The sequence below is a fragment of the Capsicum annuum genome, chromosome 4 (assembly GCF_002878395.1).
Source record: "Capsicum annuum cultivar UCD-10X-F1 chromosome 4, UCD10Xv1.1, whole genome shotgun sequence".
NCBI classification, from domain to species: Eukaryota; Viridiplantae; Streptophyta; class Magnoliopsida; order Solanales; family Solanaceae; genus Capsicum; species Capsicum annuum.
Genome location: NC_061114.1, coordinates 219,636,628 through 219,654,681, shown reverse-complemented (window position 1 = coordinate 219,654,681; position 18,054 = coordinate 219,636,628). Strand labels below are relative to the sequence as shown.

Genomic DNA, 18,054 nt, shown 5'->3' with positions numbered 1-18,054 from the left:
TTGATAATCAATTAAATTAACTAGTTTTTAAAGTTAAACTAAACTAGATTAATTCATACAAAAATAGTATAAAATGCAATTCGTTTTTCATATCAATATCATTAAAAATAGGCAAAGCTTTGCATATAGCTAATTTAGATCCCTCTTAACTAATTTTTAGTCAAAATTTTAATAATTATATTTTATAAATTTCAGTTAATGATTACATATATTTAGGACCCTAATATCAAATTTTAAATGTATAGTGTATAAGAAAGGAGAAACTGTTGATTATTAATGGAGGGAGATGTAGATTGTTTCTTTGAAATTGGTTGCTGGGTGTATTTGGTTACTACAATACCTAAAGAAAAAAATAATCTAGCTACGTTTTGGTGAGAGAAAAATCATTTTTTTAAATTAGGTGGAAGAAAAAAGTAAATCAATTAGATGAGAAAAAAATATTTTCTTTTAATTAGGAACTGTATATGCATTACTATTAATTGTATATAAGGACTCACATTAAAAGAATTATTAAAAGAAAATAATCATGTACGATAATTATTTTAAATATTGACCATGATAAATAATTATAAAGTTTTTTTATATTCACACCACATAATTTTTTCTTAAAAATACGTCTTAAATTCTGATCAAAATTTATATCGTTAAAACCGAAAGTATTTAAAAGAAGGAAGGAAATATTCGATTCAACCAACAATACTTATTTATTACTCCCTCCGTTTCGGAATAAGTGAATTATTGAGATATTTATTGGTGTTTGAAAATAAGTGAATTATTGAATTTTTTTCCAAAGTTACCCTTATGATTTGACAATCAATTAATTTTCGAAAAGGTATTAAAGGTCAATTTTTTCTTTTTGGAGGTAAAAATAGAAAGTTGTGTTAAATTTATGTTTTTATTGCTTTTTTCTTAATTGGTGTGCCAAAATTCAACAAATCATTTATTATGAAACGGAAGGAATATTGACTTAGCACATGAGTTAAAAAATAAAAAATAATAAATAATATAAATAATTCTATTATTTATCTTTTGAATATAATAAATTTAATATATTAAAAAAATGCCTTCAGCGATAAGTGTGTTGCTATATTTTTTTGTCCTTTCCAAAAATAATATCTTTTTTTTATTTGATAATTATTTAAAAATATAATTTTTAATTTTATTAATTTTACTTATAAAATCTTGCTTAATTAAAGATAGTAATAGAATAATTTTTTAATAAAGTATAATTTAATAAATATCATCAATTTTTTAAATTCTTTTAAATTGTTGTTACTTTAATAATATTGAAGAAGCAGATAGCTCTGCCAAAAGAAAAAGTAATACAAAGCTGACCTTATAATTTTTTTAAAATTTAATTGATTACCAAATTATAAGAGTAAATTTAAAAAAAATTTAATGATCTAATTATTTTAAAATATCAATAAATATTTTAATAATTCAGTTATTCCGAAATAAGGGGACTATTATTTAGGATAGAGTGAAGTATTGAAGTTGTCAATTTTAACCGTATGCAACAACACGTGAAACAAGTTAGCACTCCACTTTGGTAAAATATTCATCGAAGTTGGCATTACACACAGCGTTCCCCGAGAGAGATCAACAACACAAAACAGGTGTCTTCCTCCTACTCTGCTACTCCCTTCCTCTTCTTCCCATTGCTTCGCGCCTCGATAATCGGTGCAGTAACTTCATCAATTTGCACGGCGGAGTCGGCAATATCAAATCTCCGTAGTTAACCAGACTTTTTCAACAAAATGCTAGGGGATGGACTCCAAACCCCTACTCGGTAACTCTACTTTCAATTATTATTATTATTATTATTTTAGCTCTGCTTTTGTCAAATTAGGTTTCGGTAGATCGGCAGTTATTTTTTTTTTGAAAAAAAATTGTTTGTAGTATTGGATAGTGAGTTGAAGATTTTGAAATGTTTGAGGAGCTGGAGATTGTGGATATTTTTTTTTATTGTGTAGTGTATTGAAGAAATATCTTACTTGTGAATTGACTTGATTCATGTTAGATTAACAACAACCTACCCAGTGTAACCCCACAAGTGGGTCCTTGGGAGGTAGAGAAGCTGTTTCCTGTAGACCCGCAACTCAAGGACAAGATTATCAAATCTGTTCGGGGAAAGAAATATCAAAAGTGAAGAAGCCATGATAATAAAATACTAGAGACAACATGACAAAGCATTTTAAAAAGAAGGAACAATAACTATAGCATAATAATAGTATAATCAAACTACAAGAAACAACCAATAGTAATAGTAGTCGAAGAACAAGCAATTATACGACTAGTAGTATGGAGGGATAAGTGAGAAGTCGCTCAACAACCTACGAGCCTTCTACCCTAATCCGTGACCTCCATAACCTCCTATCTAATGTCATATCCTTGGCAAGCTCAAGCTGCAATGTCCTGTCTAATTACCTCTCCCCTGTACTATTTTGGCCTACCTCACCTCTCAATAATGAACTTGCTAAATTTATTTGACTAGTATTACGATTGGCTCTGAGTTAGAGTTGAATTTTCTGCCGTTGAAATGGCTATTTGGATTAGACAACAAACAAGTAGCCCGAGACAAAAGATTTTTGGGATTATGTTAGTTATTGAAGAAATAATGAACCTGCTAAATTGATTTGACTAGCATTACCAATAGGAATATGCTGACTCAGGAATTAACTGTTAGGAGGTGAAGTTTGTCTTGTTTTTTTCCTTTTCTTTTGGTGTTGTAGAATGATATCCTTAGTTGGAGGTACAAGTAGCTAGAATTAAGAGGCTTTACATTTATGTTGTCAATTGAATGAAATTATGAATCTGCCAAGTGAATTTCGCAAGTGCAAAGATTCCTAAGACGCTGATAGTAGCTTATCAAATTTGCATGTGAAGTAACAATTGTTGATTTTGCCACGTCCATCTGATATTGGGTAATTAGATGATGAATTTCCGATTAGCATTCCATGTTTTCAAGTCGCATATTGTTTGAACTTCCTCTAGAAATAAACTAATGGTGAGGCTTTTACTTCAGTTGATCGGCGTTGGATGATTAATAAGAAGTTTCAAAATGGCTTTGTTTTGCTTCTCATCTGTGGTTTTTATGCAATACCTTATTATGAATCTCTTAAGAGTATAGTAGGGGGAGTGAAGAGTGTTATACTGTTCACTTCTATTTGTGTTTGTTTGCCTTCTCAGATTCAAACTCCATGCAGATCCGAGTTGCTATGTATGGTGAAGAAGAATTCAAAGATGTTAGGGAAAACCATAGTGGAAGATGAAGAAACATCGGATGTTGAAACAGATCCCCGTTTCTGGCATGATGTTATGGATGTGTATTTCATTCGTGGGAGGGAGTCTAGGGGGCGTCAGGAAGATGATCTTGTATTCTTTGTTAAAAAATTGGTACACCACTTTCCATTTCCTACTTGTTATAGGGTTATAAGTTGCAACCTGCTGAATCTAAATAGCAGTTTAGTGGGAGTGAATTAATGCGAGGATATGTTTTGGTGTAGCATTTGCAGAAACATGGGTCAAATGAAGATGAATCTGCAAACTCTCCTTACTTTGTACGCAGGTGGGCACCTAAGGTAAAAGCAACAAAAGTTTTCATTCATATTTTTCTTACACTCATAAAGTAGTTCTTTCTTTCATTTAAGGTGCCAATCATTCGAACGTGTTATTTTATGCTGCCACCTAATGTACTGAAGAATTCAGTCGCCTAACAAGAAGTAAAGTGCGGAATGTAATCAATGCCACGAATTTTGGCATGAAAAATCCCTTGCTTAAGAGAGTAAAAAACCACGATCTAACCTCATAGGATTTACCTCAAATTTCCACTTAACTCCATCAATGTAGGTTAGAATTCTATAATCAAAGGGGCTAACTCTAGCACCTTTCTCGCATATTGAATTCTGGTTCCTTGATCCACACATTTAGTTGTTAACCCAATTCCTCAAGGAATCATTCTTGCACTTGGAATTTGCTTTGCATCAGTTGATCATCAGTCGTCTCCAGTCTTCTGCGAAGTACCTGGTTGTTCTACTTCGTGCACAAAACTTCTGCAACCCAGTTCCCCCGGTACACATTATAAGGAACTGGTTTTTTATAGTCGTTTGTCAACCACAAACTCCACTAGTGACTTATTTGAGACATGGTAAGAGTATGATTCTTGTATAATATTTTTTATGTTCGCCAATCATCAACAGAATGTTTGTTTTCACTAGAACGTTATGTTCCATACGGGCCAATAAACTTGGAAATTTGTAAGAATCATCAAGCTCGGTCTTTTTTACATGTAATTGGCGGATCTTAGATTTCATCGAGATTCGGGTGGATTTTTGGAAGAGCATTGGTGGGGCAGGTTTGGAGTGGTCGACAAGATTGTTTAACATCATTTTTAGGGTGGCGAAGGTGCCCGAAGCTTGGAGGTGGAGTACGATGATTTCTTTATATAAGAACAAGGGGGACATTCAGAGTTGCAACAACTATAGGGGTATCAAGTTGTTGAGTCATACTATGTGAAAGTTCAATTGCTGCAAAAGTATTTTTTTTATTCATAGAATTGTACAGTATTTATAAGAGAAAAGTAAGATCAGAATAAACTAATCAATCCTTGATTCTTGGGAGATTCTTGAATCAAGGGATTTCCCCTAATCTATTTCCTAGAATAACTAATATATTTTCTTAAGATACATACTATCCCATATTTACTGGGGCTGATTACAGTCAAATCTGCTAGATGCTTTGTGGAGCAGATTTGATTGAAATCTGCTGGAGCAGATTCTGCCTCAATTTGCCAGCTCATTCGACACTCTCCCTCAATTTGGCATGTAAATATCGAACATGTCTAAGTTGCTAACAAATGACTCAAAGGTAGTTCTGAAGAGGCCTTTTGTGAAAATATCTGCTACTTGTTCGGTTGTTGGAACGAAAGGGATGCATACACTTCCATGTTCAATCTTCTCTTTCATGGAGTGTCTGTCCACTTCAACATGTTTTGTTCTGTCATGTTTTATGAGCAATGCTTATGGCAACTTTATTGTCATAGTACAACTTCATTGGCAAACTCATAGGTTTTCTTAGTTCGTTCAAAAATCTCTTGAGCCACAACATTTCACAAATTCCATGTGACATGGATCGATACTCAGCCTCAACACTACTTTGAGCCACCACGCTTTGCTTCTTACTTCTCCATGTCACTAAATTTCCCCAAACAAATGTATAATATCCGGACGTAGACCTTCTATCAATAGAAGAACCAACCCAGTCCGCATATGTATAAGCTTTAGCACTTCTTTGCTCATTCTTTTTAAAGAATAACCCTTTTCCAGGAGAACTCTTAAGATACCTTAGGATTCGATACACAGCTTCTTGGTGTTCTTCTCGTGGAGAATGCATGAACTGACTAACTAGGCTCACAACAAAGGCAATATCAGGCCTAGTATGTGACAAGTAAATCAACTTCCCTACCAATCTCTGGTAGCAGCCCTTATCAATTGATTTTCCATCCTTCGCAAGCTTTAGATTTGGGTCAGTTGGAGTTTCATCTAGTCTACAACCACTCATTCCCGTTTCTTTTAATAGATCAAGAACATACTTCCTTTGTGACACTATAATTCCTTGTTTCGATCGTGCAACCTCCATGCCGAGAAAATACTTTAGCAGGCTTAAGTCTTTTATTTCAAATTCTGAGGCAAGACGCTCCTTTAGTTTTTTATTTCAATCACATCATCTTCTGTGAGGATGATATCATCAACATACACTATAAGAACTACTATTTTTCCTTTTAGTAAATGCTGAGTGAACATTGTGTGATCTGCTTATCCTTGCACATATCCTTGCCTTTTCACAAATTGAGTAAACCTTTCAAACCAAGCCCTTGGAGACTGTTTTATACCGTAAAGAAATCTTCTAAGTCTGCATATGATTTTAGGCGCGACCTATTCCCTTTGGTTATATAATCGTGCGGTTTATGGGAATTTAAAACCCGATTTCCTCCATAAATTCTCCGATCCAAATGGCAGAAAAGTTTTCATATTTATACCTTTTCTTGTTGGAGGGGCGACGGGAATAATAGAAAATAGGGAATGAATCCCATCAAAGAAGTTATGATAGAGGCGAGGCCACTTTTTGCCTAGGGGACATCGTCGGAGAACAATGTCGGGGACAGGATGAGAGCCTTCCGTTGGTTACGCCCTTTAAGTGTCTGTTCTTCCATATTTAGATATCGAGATAGATCCATATAGAGATCTATATCTTTCTATCGATAAATAAATCTATTGAGAAATGGATATTGATCTGGTCCATGTAAATGATCAAGACCTCGCAAACAACAACGCTCCTTCCCCATATGGAGTTCGGAACCAAAAGGCAATCGTTGAGCTTCCTTACTTCTTACCTCTTATCTTATTGTAGGAGATAATCGGAGAGAGAAAATCCTATCAATTTCTTTTGAATAAGGCTACGCTCCTTCAAGCCTTGTACTTCTCTTCAAAATCTGGTGGGAGTTCCATATAAGACTTTTTCCTCTAGTTACCCATTCAAGAAAACAGTCTTCACATCCAACTGTTGAAGAGACCAGTCAAGGTTTACTGCGATTGTCAACAGAACTCTAATTGAGTTTAGCTTAGCTGCTGGAGCAAACGTCTCAAGATAGTCAATGCCATATGTCTGCGTGAACCCCTTAGCTACTAGGCGGGCCTTATACCTCTCCAAGGATCCGTCTGACTTGAATTTAACAGTGAACACCTATTTGTAGCCTACTAGTTTCTTTCCTCAGGCAAATCTACCAACTCCCATGTCTCATTTTTTTCAACAGCTCGCAATTCCTCCAAAATAGCCTCCTTCCACTCGGGAACTCGTAGAGCATCTTGCACACTTTTTGGGATCTCTATACTAGAAAGTTGTGAAGTAAAGGCTGAATAACTAGGAGACAACTTGTTATAGGAAACAAACATAGAAATAGGATATTTAGAAACATTTCTAACACTTTTGCGTTTTGCAATAGGTAGGTCTAGATCTGACAAAGAATTAGAAATAGAATTAGTTGGAAGATTACCATGAATTCCAGGAAGGTCTTGCGGAGTTGACTTTTGACAGTGTTGAGGATCGTCAGTCTTTTTTTCTTGAGTTCGGTTCCTTCTCGAATACACCTGGATTTGTTTTGTTTGTTCTCTGTTCCCATTTTTATTTTTGTCATTTGAAGGCTCTACAGGTTCAATATCAAATTTTTTATCATTTATGTCACTTAAGTCCCTATCATCTCTCGAATCCTGTCCTTTTGATCTCTTGCATCACACCTATTCATATTTTCTCTAAGATTCCTCACACAATATTTATTGTAATATGTAGCCCATCATTTGTTTGATGTCTAGTTTCCTCAATATCCCAAAAAGACGAATCCTCACCTACGTGGTACTCCCCTGATGATGAGTAGTAAAATAGAGTTGGGATTCACATAAAGTTAGATTCATTGTGACAATTATCCTCCTCGACTGAGGATCATAACACTTATATCCCTTTTGATTTGGAGCATATCCTACAAAAACACACTTCTTAGCCCTTGGTTCAAGTTTACTACAATTATGAACATGAACAAAGGCTGTACATCCAAAAACTTTCAGTGGCAGATTTGTAGTTAACCTAAAACTAGGAAAACTCTCACTGAAAACGTTAGAAGGTGTTTTAAATTTGAGAAGACGAGATAACATCCTATTAATAAGATAAGTAGCATTCAAGAGAGCCTCTTCCTAAAGGTACTGTGAAACCTTACTTGTAAACATTAACGCCCTAGTTACCTCTAACAGGTGCCTATTCTTTCTTTCTGCGATGTCGTTTTGTTGAGGTGTATTCGGACAAGAGCTTCGGTGTACTACCTCGGTTTTTCTGAAAAGACTTCCTAATTGTTCATTAAAAAATTCACGACCATTGACACTTTGAAAAATCTTGATTTTCTCAATAAACTGTGTTTCCACCATTACATAGAAAATCTCAAATATGTTTTTAACCTCAGATTTGTCCTTTAATAAAAAAACCCAACTCATTGTAGTATGATCGTCTATAAAAGTTACAAAACACCGTTTTCCAAACATTGTTGAAATTCTAGAACGGTCCCCAAACATCATTATGAATCATCATAAAAGGATTAGAAGCCTGATACTTTTGAGAGGGAAAAAAAAGATCGGTGATGCTTAGCAAATTCACAAAATTCACACTGGAACAAGGACTGATTTTTATTTTCAAATAACTGAGGTAACAAATGTCTTTAATAATAAAAACTTGGATGTCCAAGCCTATAGTGCCAAAGCATGACTTTATTCAAAACAGAAGTAGAGTTCAAACAAGTAGGATTCAGTTGTAGAAAGTTGTCCCCGTTGTCAAGAAAATAAAGACCTCCATATTCTCTAGCACTGGCAATCTTTTCTTGAAATTCACACAAATTAGAGTCAAAAATAGCACGACAATTGAGAGAACAGGTTAATTTACTTATAGAAATCAGATTACAAGACAGTTTTGGAACATGAAGAACATCATGAAGTGTGAGGAATGGTGATAGTTTAATAGTTCCTTTTCCAGCGATTGCGGAGAAGGAACCATCAGCTATCTTGATTTTATTATTCCGAGTATAAGTAGAGAAAGCACGGGAACTTTCAATCATGTGATTAGTAGCTCCTAAATCTATGATCCAAGAATCTTTTTGGTTGTAGTTGGCACTAAGAAAAGCAAATGGTATGATACCTGTTTCAGCAAAAGAACAAGAAGGATTAGGTGCATTTGCACGGAACTAGGGAGATTAAAGGAGTTTGTACAGAGTCTCTAGTTGTTCCCTTGTAAATGGAGACGAAGACGAATCTGGAGGAGGCTGCTTCTCCTGTTCAAAATGAGTTGTTTGGAGGCTTGACCATGTTGATATTGGAAGCCACAATTGTCAACTCCCTTCTGCTTCTAGTTTGGTGGTTTCTATGAATCTTCCAACATGTTTCACGGGTGTGCCGGTGTCTTTTGCAATGATCGCTCCATGGCCTTTTCTTTTTGTTATCTTCATTTTTCACCGTCACAAGAGCTTAAGAGTCTATAGTAGGTTTTAGTTCAACATTTAAAGCAAGTTTTAACATAACTTTCCTCCTTGTTTCTTCTCTTCCAACTTCAGAAAAGGTTTCACGAAGTGAGGTCAGGGGATTTTTTCCTAGGATTCATGACCTAACTTTATCAAACTCCCGATTTAATCCTGCTAAAAAAGGTAAACTCTCTCATTTTCATCCTTTTTTTTGCTTTTACACTATCCACAGAACACTCCCGTTCATCATATTCATCATTATAACAATGGTCTAACTCCTGCCACAAAGACGCCATTTCATTATAATTAGCAGTGACTTCTTTGTCACCCTGCTTAGCCTGCCATAGTTTAATTTTCAACTCAAATATTTGAGTAGCATTTTCTACATTAGAATATGTCTCCTTAACGGCTTCCCCCACATCCTTAGTAGTAGGTAAAAAAAGATAAGGTTTACCTATGACTGGTTCCATGAAATTTATTAACCAGGCAATCAAGAGTGAATTCTCGGATCTCCAGCTGTTCATTTTTGGGTCTCCGACTTTCGGCTTTTTCGTGTCTCCGGTCAGATGTCTCAACTTTTCGCGACCATCAATTGCAAGCTTTACGAACTGCGCCCATTCTAGGTAGTTCTTCCCATTTAATCGATGAGAAGTTAACTGGAAGGATATGTGAGAAACATTGCTTCCTTGAGTTATCATATTTTCTGTAGGAACTTGTAGAGAAGAACTTGTCTTTTTTTGATGTTCCAGAAAGATATCTCCTTGGAAAGCTGTTTTTTCCCTGTGATACTAGGGGAAAACGTCCCGCTCTGATACAATGAAAGTTCAGATACTACAAAAGTATATTTTTTATTCATAGAATTGTACAGTATTTATAAGAGAAAAGTAAGATCAGAATAAACTCATCAGTCCCTGATTCTTGGGAGATACTTGAATTAAGGGATTTTCCCTAATCTGTTTCCTAGAATAACAACTAATATATTTTCCTAAGATACATGCTATCCTATATTTACGGGGTTTGATTACAGTCAAATCTGCTAGCTGATTTGTGGAGCAGATTTGATTGAAATCTACCAGTCATTGTGGAACAGATTCTGCCTCAATCTGCCAGCTAATTCGACACTATGAAGGTTTGGGAAAGGGTGGTAGAGTTGAGGTTGCGGAGGATTGTGACTATCTCGGGGAATCAATTCGGTTTCATGCCAGGTCGCTCGACTACTGAGACCATTCACCTCGTGAGGAGATTAGTGGAGCAGTTTCGAGAGAGGAAAGACTTGCACATGGTATTCATTGATCTTGAGAAGGCATATGAAAAAGTCCCAGGGAGATGTTTTAACGCGACCTATTCATGGGGAGGTCCCTTGGTGTATGTTATTTGCTGGTAATGTGGTACTAATTGACGAGACTTGGGGAGGAGTTAATGATAAGTTGGAGATTTGGAGACAAACCCTTGAGTCTAAAGGATTTCGGTTGAGCAGGACCAAGTTAGAATGTAAGTTTAGTGATTCGTCGCAGGAGGTTGACGTGGTAGTGGAGCTGGATTCTCAGGCCATTCAGAGGAGGGATTCTTTTGACTATCTAGGTCTACAATTTAGGGGAATGGTGGGATTGACGAGGATGTCACGCACTATATTGGTGTAGGGTGGTTGAAATGGAAGCTCGTTTCGGGAGTTGTGTAATAAGAAGGTGCCTTCGAAGCTTAAAGGTAAGTTCTATAAAGTGGCCGTCCGACCGGCTATGTTGTATGGAGTACAATGTTGGCCAGTTAATAACTTCCACGTCCAAAAGTTAAAGGTGGCGGAGATGAGGATGTTGCAATGGATGTGTGGCCTTACCAGGAGAGATAGTGTTAGGAATGAGGTTATTCGGGAGAAGGTGGGAGTGACTTCGGTTGAGGATAAGATGCGAGAAGTGAGGTTACGTTGGTTTGGGCACGTGATGAGTAGGGGCTCGGATGCTCCGGTATAGAGGTATAGAGGTATCAGACACTGGCTATGGATGTTTTTAGGCGGGGTAGAGGTAGCCGAAGAAATATTGAAAGGAGGTGATTAGGCATGATATGAAACAGTTACAACTTATGGAGGACATGACCCTTAATAGGAAGGTGTGGAGGACGCGAATTAGGGTAGAGGGTTATGGGGTAGGAGTGCGTCTGTAACAGTAGGGGGAGTACTTTGTTTGCGTTTGGAGTTTCTTGTTCGTGGTTCGGTGATGTCTATGATTTCGGATAGATAGTTTATAGTATTATCATGTGATTGTATTGTTTCCTGAATTAGCTAGCAGTGTTAGTTTATTTTGTATACTGTATTAGTTTGTATGCGTTTATGTTTTTGTGTTTGTTATACTGTTATCTGTGCTGAGTTGGGGGTCTATCGGAAACAACCTCTCTACTTCACTGAGGTAATGGTATGTTCTCTGTACACTTTACCCTCCCCAGACCCCTCTAGGTGGGAATATACTGGGTATGTTGTTGTTGTATTTATGTGGACTGTTTTTTTTTGGTTTTAATTTGTATTTTAAGCAAATTTGCAGCCCAAATGTTAACTGAATTCTGTTGTCCTTCACTATACTTACTTTAAGGTCTATTTTGATGCTATGCATGTCAAAGAAAAAAATCAAGGTATTTCAAGATTCTGAATACGTCTGAAATAAGACTCCGATAGAAGTAAATGGGACTGGAAAATTATATCTTGGTTTTGAGAATGGTAGATGTTGGACGCACTACGTCTTTGATTAACTGTTGCCAAATGCTACCTCTGGAAGTGATGCTGAGGTGTTCTTAGTTTTCCGTCTTGCATGATAAGATGTGTTATTGTCTCTCAAAATGGGCAATAGAGTAGTAGTTTTTCACTCCTTCGAAATAAAGGCTGGTGGTTCATCAATGTGCTACTGGTAGATAAAAATACTAGAAATTTGTAAGTTCATCACGAAACTGTAGCCTAATTTCCTGGTTAGTGGCTGGAGAAGTGTGTCTATGGGCGTGTGTCTCCAAGAGCTCATTCAGCTTTCCTGGTGATTTCACTTTGTTAGCTTATCACTCTACTTGGACCATATGTTAGTTGGGGATATGTACTTTCAAGACTATATACTAGTTATCTTTTTGGATAAGTGCCACTGAGAATTGATGTGGCAGTATGCTATGAGGAATTTCCACCTTTTTGTGTTTTATTTAAGATCATGCAACGCTAAAAGAACTTGATATTCTTCATTCTGCAGAGTGATGTAGTGTTTCCTTTTTGCATTCATTCTGAAGTACTGTCTCGCTCTCCTTTTTAAGTGTATTCCTACTCACATTGCGCCTAACTCTTGCTGAAAGTTACGTACTGTGATCAGAAAACATTTCATCCAGATTCCACGGTCACTTGTCTTCTTTGGAATCTTCCAAGTTTTATGTATTCAAGGGCATCCTGACACCTAGCATGGTTTGATATTATCTAGAGGACATATACTTCACCCCAATATTGATGATAAATTTTGATGTGAAGAAATTAATTTGACAATTGTTATAGAGATTATACAATTGATACATAGAGTTGTTTCTCTAGCTTCTTTGCTTCGATAACCTAATAGTTAAGTTTGAAGATGAATGGATTAAGATTTGTTTACCTCTATATTTGATCGTGGTCACATTAAAGGTGAGATTGATCAATAGCAGTTAGTTATTTGCGTTCTTCAGGATATATATAATATATGATATAAAATGTTTTCGAAGGTGACAAATTTCTATTGTTTATTGTCGTCATGTCAGTTGGATGACTTAATTGGTACAAGTGCATCAGATGTTGATTGGAGGCGCTCCTTTTACTTGAACTTAATTGCCCAAACTTCTTTTAGTGTGACGGTTGCAATTTGCAGGTACTATTCCTTAATTCTCTTTGTTCCATAATGGGGTGTCTTAATGTTCTATTTCGCAAGGTTGTAATGTCTATTTGACTGTAGGCGTTTTATGAGAATAATAAGCTTATATGACTTGTTTTTTTCATGAACTCTGGTTAGTAAGGGAGTTCTCAGAGAAACGCCCATAAAAGTTTTGAGTATCTTCTCAAGATATTTCTGTTATTTGGTTTTTGATCAAAGAGGATCTTCTTCTGTTAATTAACTTTTTCCAGGATATTCATTTCATTGTATCATATTGTTATTGCCTGAGCTAAAGCTTAACAACTTCCAGTATTCTCTTTAATGGTTTTCTTTTGTGCTAGTCAACAGGTCCTTAAGAATTACCAGACTGGAAAAGACGGACCATTATCTCCTATATACAAGGCAAGTACGCAATTAAGGAACTTCCTATTAGTATCATACTACTCAGATTCGCTTTACTATTCAAGTAGTTGTTAAATAAATAAAACCTGCTACCCTTTTTTTATTAGTGCAGAAAGCCACGTAGAATCTTTTTGACATGTTTGGATCCTTGCCCCTCTATTTTATTTTCATTTCTTAAAGGTTTTCATTAGTGAACAGCAAACATGGTTGCATTTTCCTTTATTTCTGTACTTGTTTCAGGTTGTCAAAACTGTCTATGCATCTCCAAGTCGTATCAATTTTCACTTGGACTCTAGAAAGGTAAGTGTTTTTAATATCTAAAGATCCATATGACTCCTTTTATGCTTGATTTAAATGTCTTGTGATGACATTATTTAGATGTATTCAGGAAGTAGAAACAAGCTCTGCCTACCCAGAAATATGTTTTGCAGTTGACGACTATGATTCCACATTTGATGCGGTGGTAATATATCAACTCCCAGACCACTTCTGTTAAGTTGCCATGTGTTTTAATAGATGAAAGGCATAATGTATGGAAACCTATTTGGTAACTTCAACGGTCAATGATTATTACCCATTCTCAGATACTTTTCAAGCTATTGTTGGATTATCTGATCAGTTGATCACCCTGGGTTTTCATTTTTACTCTTAATTAACATTTTGTTTGCGTTAGATCTGTAAGCAAACAATCACTTCTTGAAAGATCACGGGTGGTCTACCATTTTGCATGTAATTGAGATGTTAATTACTCTTGGTTTTCGTTCACATTTGATCTGTAAGAAACAATTGCATCTTGATGGATGGCGGTAGTCTACCATTTTGCATTCAATCCGTGTACGATAGGGATTTTGGACATCTTTTGTAGCTTCAGACTGTAGATACCTTCATTTGATAATACAAAAATTCTGTACCTATAGTTTGAGTTCATGTTTGACACTGCAAAATTCTAGAAGCTTTTGTTACATTTATCAATTGCTGCCTCATGCTCAGAGTCCTGCAAATCATTTTTGGCTATTCTATCGTTGCTACCTCTCACTATAAAATATTTTGTGAAAATTCTAGTTAATGTGTCTCTTACTCATATCATTAAGAAAAGATCAAGGAGCATGAACCCCTATTCCCCTATTCTCGAAGGCTTGAATTGTCAATAGATTGAATAATCCTTCAATAAGTGTACCTTGATATTGAACAGAGTTTGATGGCTTTTAGCAGCTAATCCAATCTGAAGTTGCCATGAATGACACCCTGAAAGAGCAGTACCATAGATGACATCAGGCTATACATTCTTGTGTTTCCCAACTAATCTCTGGGAAAGAACAAATGTTTCTTTAAGTTTGTCAGATTTTGATTTCTCCCATTAAATTGGGAGGAGACATGAAATCCAAGAAAGCATTTCAAGAAAGGGCACAATCTGATGATCACTTAGATTAATACTCGCACAAAAATAGATTAGCGCAAACTTCTTCATTCACTTGATGTGACAACTACTTTAGAAGCTCTGCACGTTATCTTTCCTTCAGGTCTTGACGGATGTTGATCACTGCTATTGTGTACTTTTAAATGCACATGATGGGGCTGCATTTCCAAGGGAGAGAATACAACAAGGCTGCAGTCCTGGTGATACTTCAAGGAGTGATACAAGTTCTGGAAAAGGACCAACTTCAAAGGTTCGAGATATTGATTTTCTCTCGAAGTCAATAGCATTTACAATTCTTGCTTTTCTTTGGTGCTTTAGTCTGTAATGCCATGGCGTAAAAGTGAATGATAGCACTGAATTCTACTTTGTTATTTGTTGAAGAAATGGAAGTTTATGGAATTAATAAAATTGACTGGCATTTCAACTGATCATGCAAAAAGTGTTCATCCATTAACCTACCTCCTAAAGAAAAATTTTAGGGAAGACAAGCAGCCCAGAGATGTGAATTTTTGTAGATGAGATAAGAAAAAACCATCTGTGGGGTTTTTGTTCTTTGGTTCTATTTTTTAACTACTTTGCATCTTCTTGATGCCATTAATGAAGCCAATGTATACAGTAATATTTGTTCATCTGACCTAGTTTGACTGCTTACCTACCATTCTATACAGTAATATTTTTTTTCACACGCACAGCTTAAATTAAGCACTTGTATTTTACTTTATCAAATGTTTGAAAGAGTTTTGTGATTATTTTTTCTCTTGTTTAAAAGATTTCTGACAATGTATTATGAGGTCCTCATATGTCAGATATTGTGTTTATTATGTATTTAATTTATACTTGTAGTTCTCATGAAAATTTAGTTGTAAAGTTGGCCCTGACAGTTTTTAATGTGATTCCAGATTACTCTTTTCTCAGGCTTCGTTAGCTATCAAATGGTCCGAGATGCATATGATGGTAAACCTGCTGTTTCGGCTTGTGGTCTTCATTATCATACACTAATTGTTTTGTCATTTTTTTGGTCATGCTACCAAATCAATTTTAAATGGAAACTGGCGAACCGTCAAGATTGTCCACTTTGCTTGTTCCTAGTGCACTTGTTTGTAGACCAAACTCTGTCCTGTGTAGCAACTAAGATGAGGTTTCTGTGCTGTAAAACTGTTTGGGAACTATGGGAAGTTTGAGGATTGGATATCACGATATGACACTACGATCGTAGATCCTCTTTTTGCCATCAAAAGTGGTACTAGTTGAAAAGTTATTTGATGGATTGAATATCACATTGATATTTTGATCTCATTTGTAAAAGTTCTTCAACGTCTCGAGACTTTTAAAAGTTGGATGAAATAATATAATTGGTGGAATGGATACCCTTTTTGTGATGTATTGAACTATCTTAGTGATTGTCTTCTTCTTATAATAAAGTTGTTTGGTTATTTATCCAAATTAAAAAAATATTGTAGAACAGTGTGGAAATAGTAGTTTCACATGAATTAGGAATGAGGGAGTTATCATTTAAGGAACTGATGTTGCAAATACAGTTATGCAATGCTGATGTTTAAGTAAAACAGTTGATATAGTACATCAACAAATTTCAATTGCTGGGAGATCTCCACTTCTGTATTTATCGCAGTTTCAACTGGAAAATAAATTTTGGTAATTTAATGTCAACTCCTTTTATGTTCACAGCTGGAAGGTCTGGATTTGGGAGCCTTCTCTCACTTCATTCTGCTGGGAAAACTGACAGGATTTACATGAAAGGGCCTGGAGGACGTGGGGAAGTTGAAGTGGCTGTGTCTGGTGTTGTGGGTAAACTGAAAAATAGTTCCTGATTCATCATGTTGTATAACAAAACTTGATCTCTCTTCGTGAGGCTATGTTATTTGATTTCGTGTTATAAAGTTGGTGATTGGTCATTACTTGAAGAGTAACTTATTTATATCTTCTCTATTTTGTTCAGTTGATTCAGAAACTCAAACACACCAATAACTTGTACAGGGAATTCATCTAGGATTCATTTGGATAAATATAATCTGATAACTTTAAAGAAAGCTGAATATTTTGATAGTATGCATGGCATTCTTGCAACTCTTATGCATGGTAGTGGGTCCATACCATTTGTGCTGTCTTCTGTGTGAGCTAGAAGATTTTATTTGATACAAGTCTGCTGGTAACTGTTCAATTCGGGCGCAATCAAATGTGTTAGTAGTTTTATTTTTTTCTTCCTGACCTTTGTTATGAATACTGCATGACGGTCTCCCTTATATAGATTGATCTATGTAGACCTTCTGCCAAGTAAATATTTAATGCTTTTACTTCTGTGTATCAGATCAAAGCAAGCCGGACTTGAGCCAAAATTCTGTAGATCACAACTCTAAAAAAGGATTAAGCTTAGGTGCAGTTGTGCGACGAGCTGCATCAGTTGCATCTGAGGCAGCAAAGCATGCATATGCTGCTGCTTCTGCTACCCGAGATGAAGGAATGATCCCCCTAAAGTGCTGCTTGATGTCTATATCATTACCTTGGGAATATATTGCTCATGATCTTTTGTTCAAAGTGAGAGCTATTTCAATTAGCACATTGTTCCGTCCTTCAGATCAATCTGTTTGGTTTATTTTTTCACTGGAGCTCCTTTCATGAGTATATCTCTGAATGAAGTTTCTTGTTTCCATTTCAGGGAAGTCCTCCCGTTAACTTGTAAGAATCTCATGTGTTTCAGAGAGGACTATATAATCTCCCATGAACTTAGAAGTTTTTTACTCCAGATTCTGAGAAAACTAAAGAGCATTACTGGAAGGTGAGATGGCTGTTCCATTATGAAACCGAAAAAATGGTGAGAATATGTATATAAGTTGCCACCATTCCCGATCCGCACAAGGTTTGCTTCCCATGCACATCAAGTTAGTATAGGGGCAGAGGTAGAAGTCCAAATATGGGTTCAGCTGAACAACCCAGTAGCGTTGGCTCAAATTGTGTGTATTTTGTGTTAAGAAATTCAATAAAGTATGTACACATTAAATTTAGAACCCAGTTATAAGCGCTTTAAGTAGTCTTTCTAACATCCAGAATCCATAAAGATGAAATCCTTGCTCCATTGGCATGTTAGTTGCTATCTAGTTGGTTCATTGTAAACAAACCCTTTTAGTTTGTCTATCTGAGATTCATTTCTGGGTCTATTTGTCTTGTATAATGGTTGACTGTTTGGCTGCTGTTCTAAAACTAGAGCCTGGACCTATATTTGGGAAGCACAAAATTTCTAACCAACGGAGGATTGGCTTAGCTATTAATGTACAAACATTACTTATTGACAATTGAGAACATGTGTGTTGGGG

At 35.9% G+C, this 18,054-nt stretch overlaps 1 protein-coding gene across 3 annotated transcripts; it reads left to right on the top strand.

Annotated features, from left to right (window-relative positions):
* The first annotated feature begins 1,499 nt into the window (after positions 1 to 1,499).
* Positions 1,500 to 17,896, top strand: LOC107852579 (uncharacterized protein KIAA0930 homolog). Of its 3 annotated transcripts, none has more exons than XM_016697609.2 (12): positions 1,500 to 1,789; positions 3,207 to 3,396; positions 3,507 to 3,581; positions 12,797 to 12,903; positions 13,248 to 13,308; positions 13,549 to 13,608; positions 13,697 to 13,771; positions 14,829 to 14,975; positions 15,625 to 15,679; positions 16,412 to 16,531; positions 17,052 to 17,278; positions 17,400 to 17,896. In XM_016697609.2, the coding sequence occupies exons 1-12, from the start codon at positions 1,758 to 1,760 to the stop codon at positions 17,421 to 17,423; spliced, it is 1,173 nt and encodes a 390-aa protein (XP_016553095.1). In that variant the 5' UTR covers positions 1,500 to 1,757; the 3' UTR covers positions 17,424 to 17,896. The 3 variants fall into 3 exon arrangements, with proteins under 3 accessions (XP_016553095.1, XP_016553096.1, XP_016553098.1); XM_016697610.2 differs by having other exon boundaries at positions 1,509 to 1,789; positions 3,516 to 3,581; XM_016697612.2 differs by lacking the exon at positions 17,400 to 17,896 and having other exon boundaries at positions 1,509 to 1,789; positions 16,412 to 16,527; positions 17,052 to 17,097.
* Positions 17,897 to 18,054: the final 158 nt, after the last annotated feature.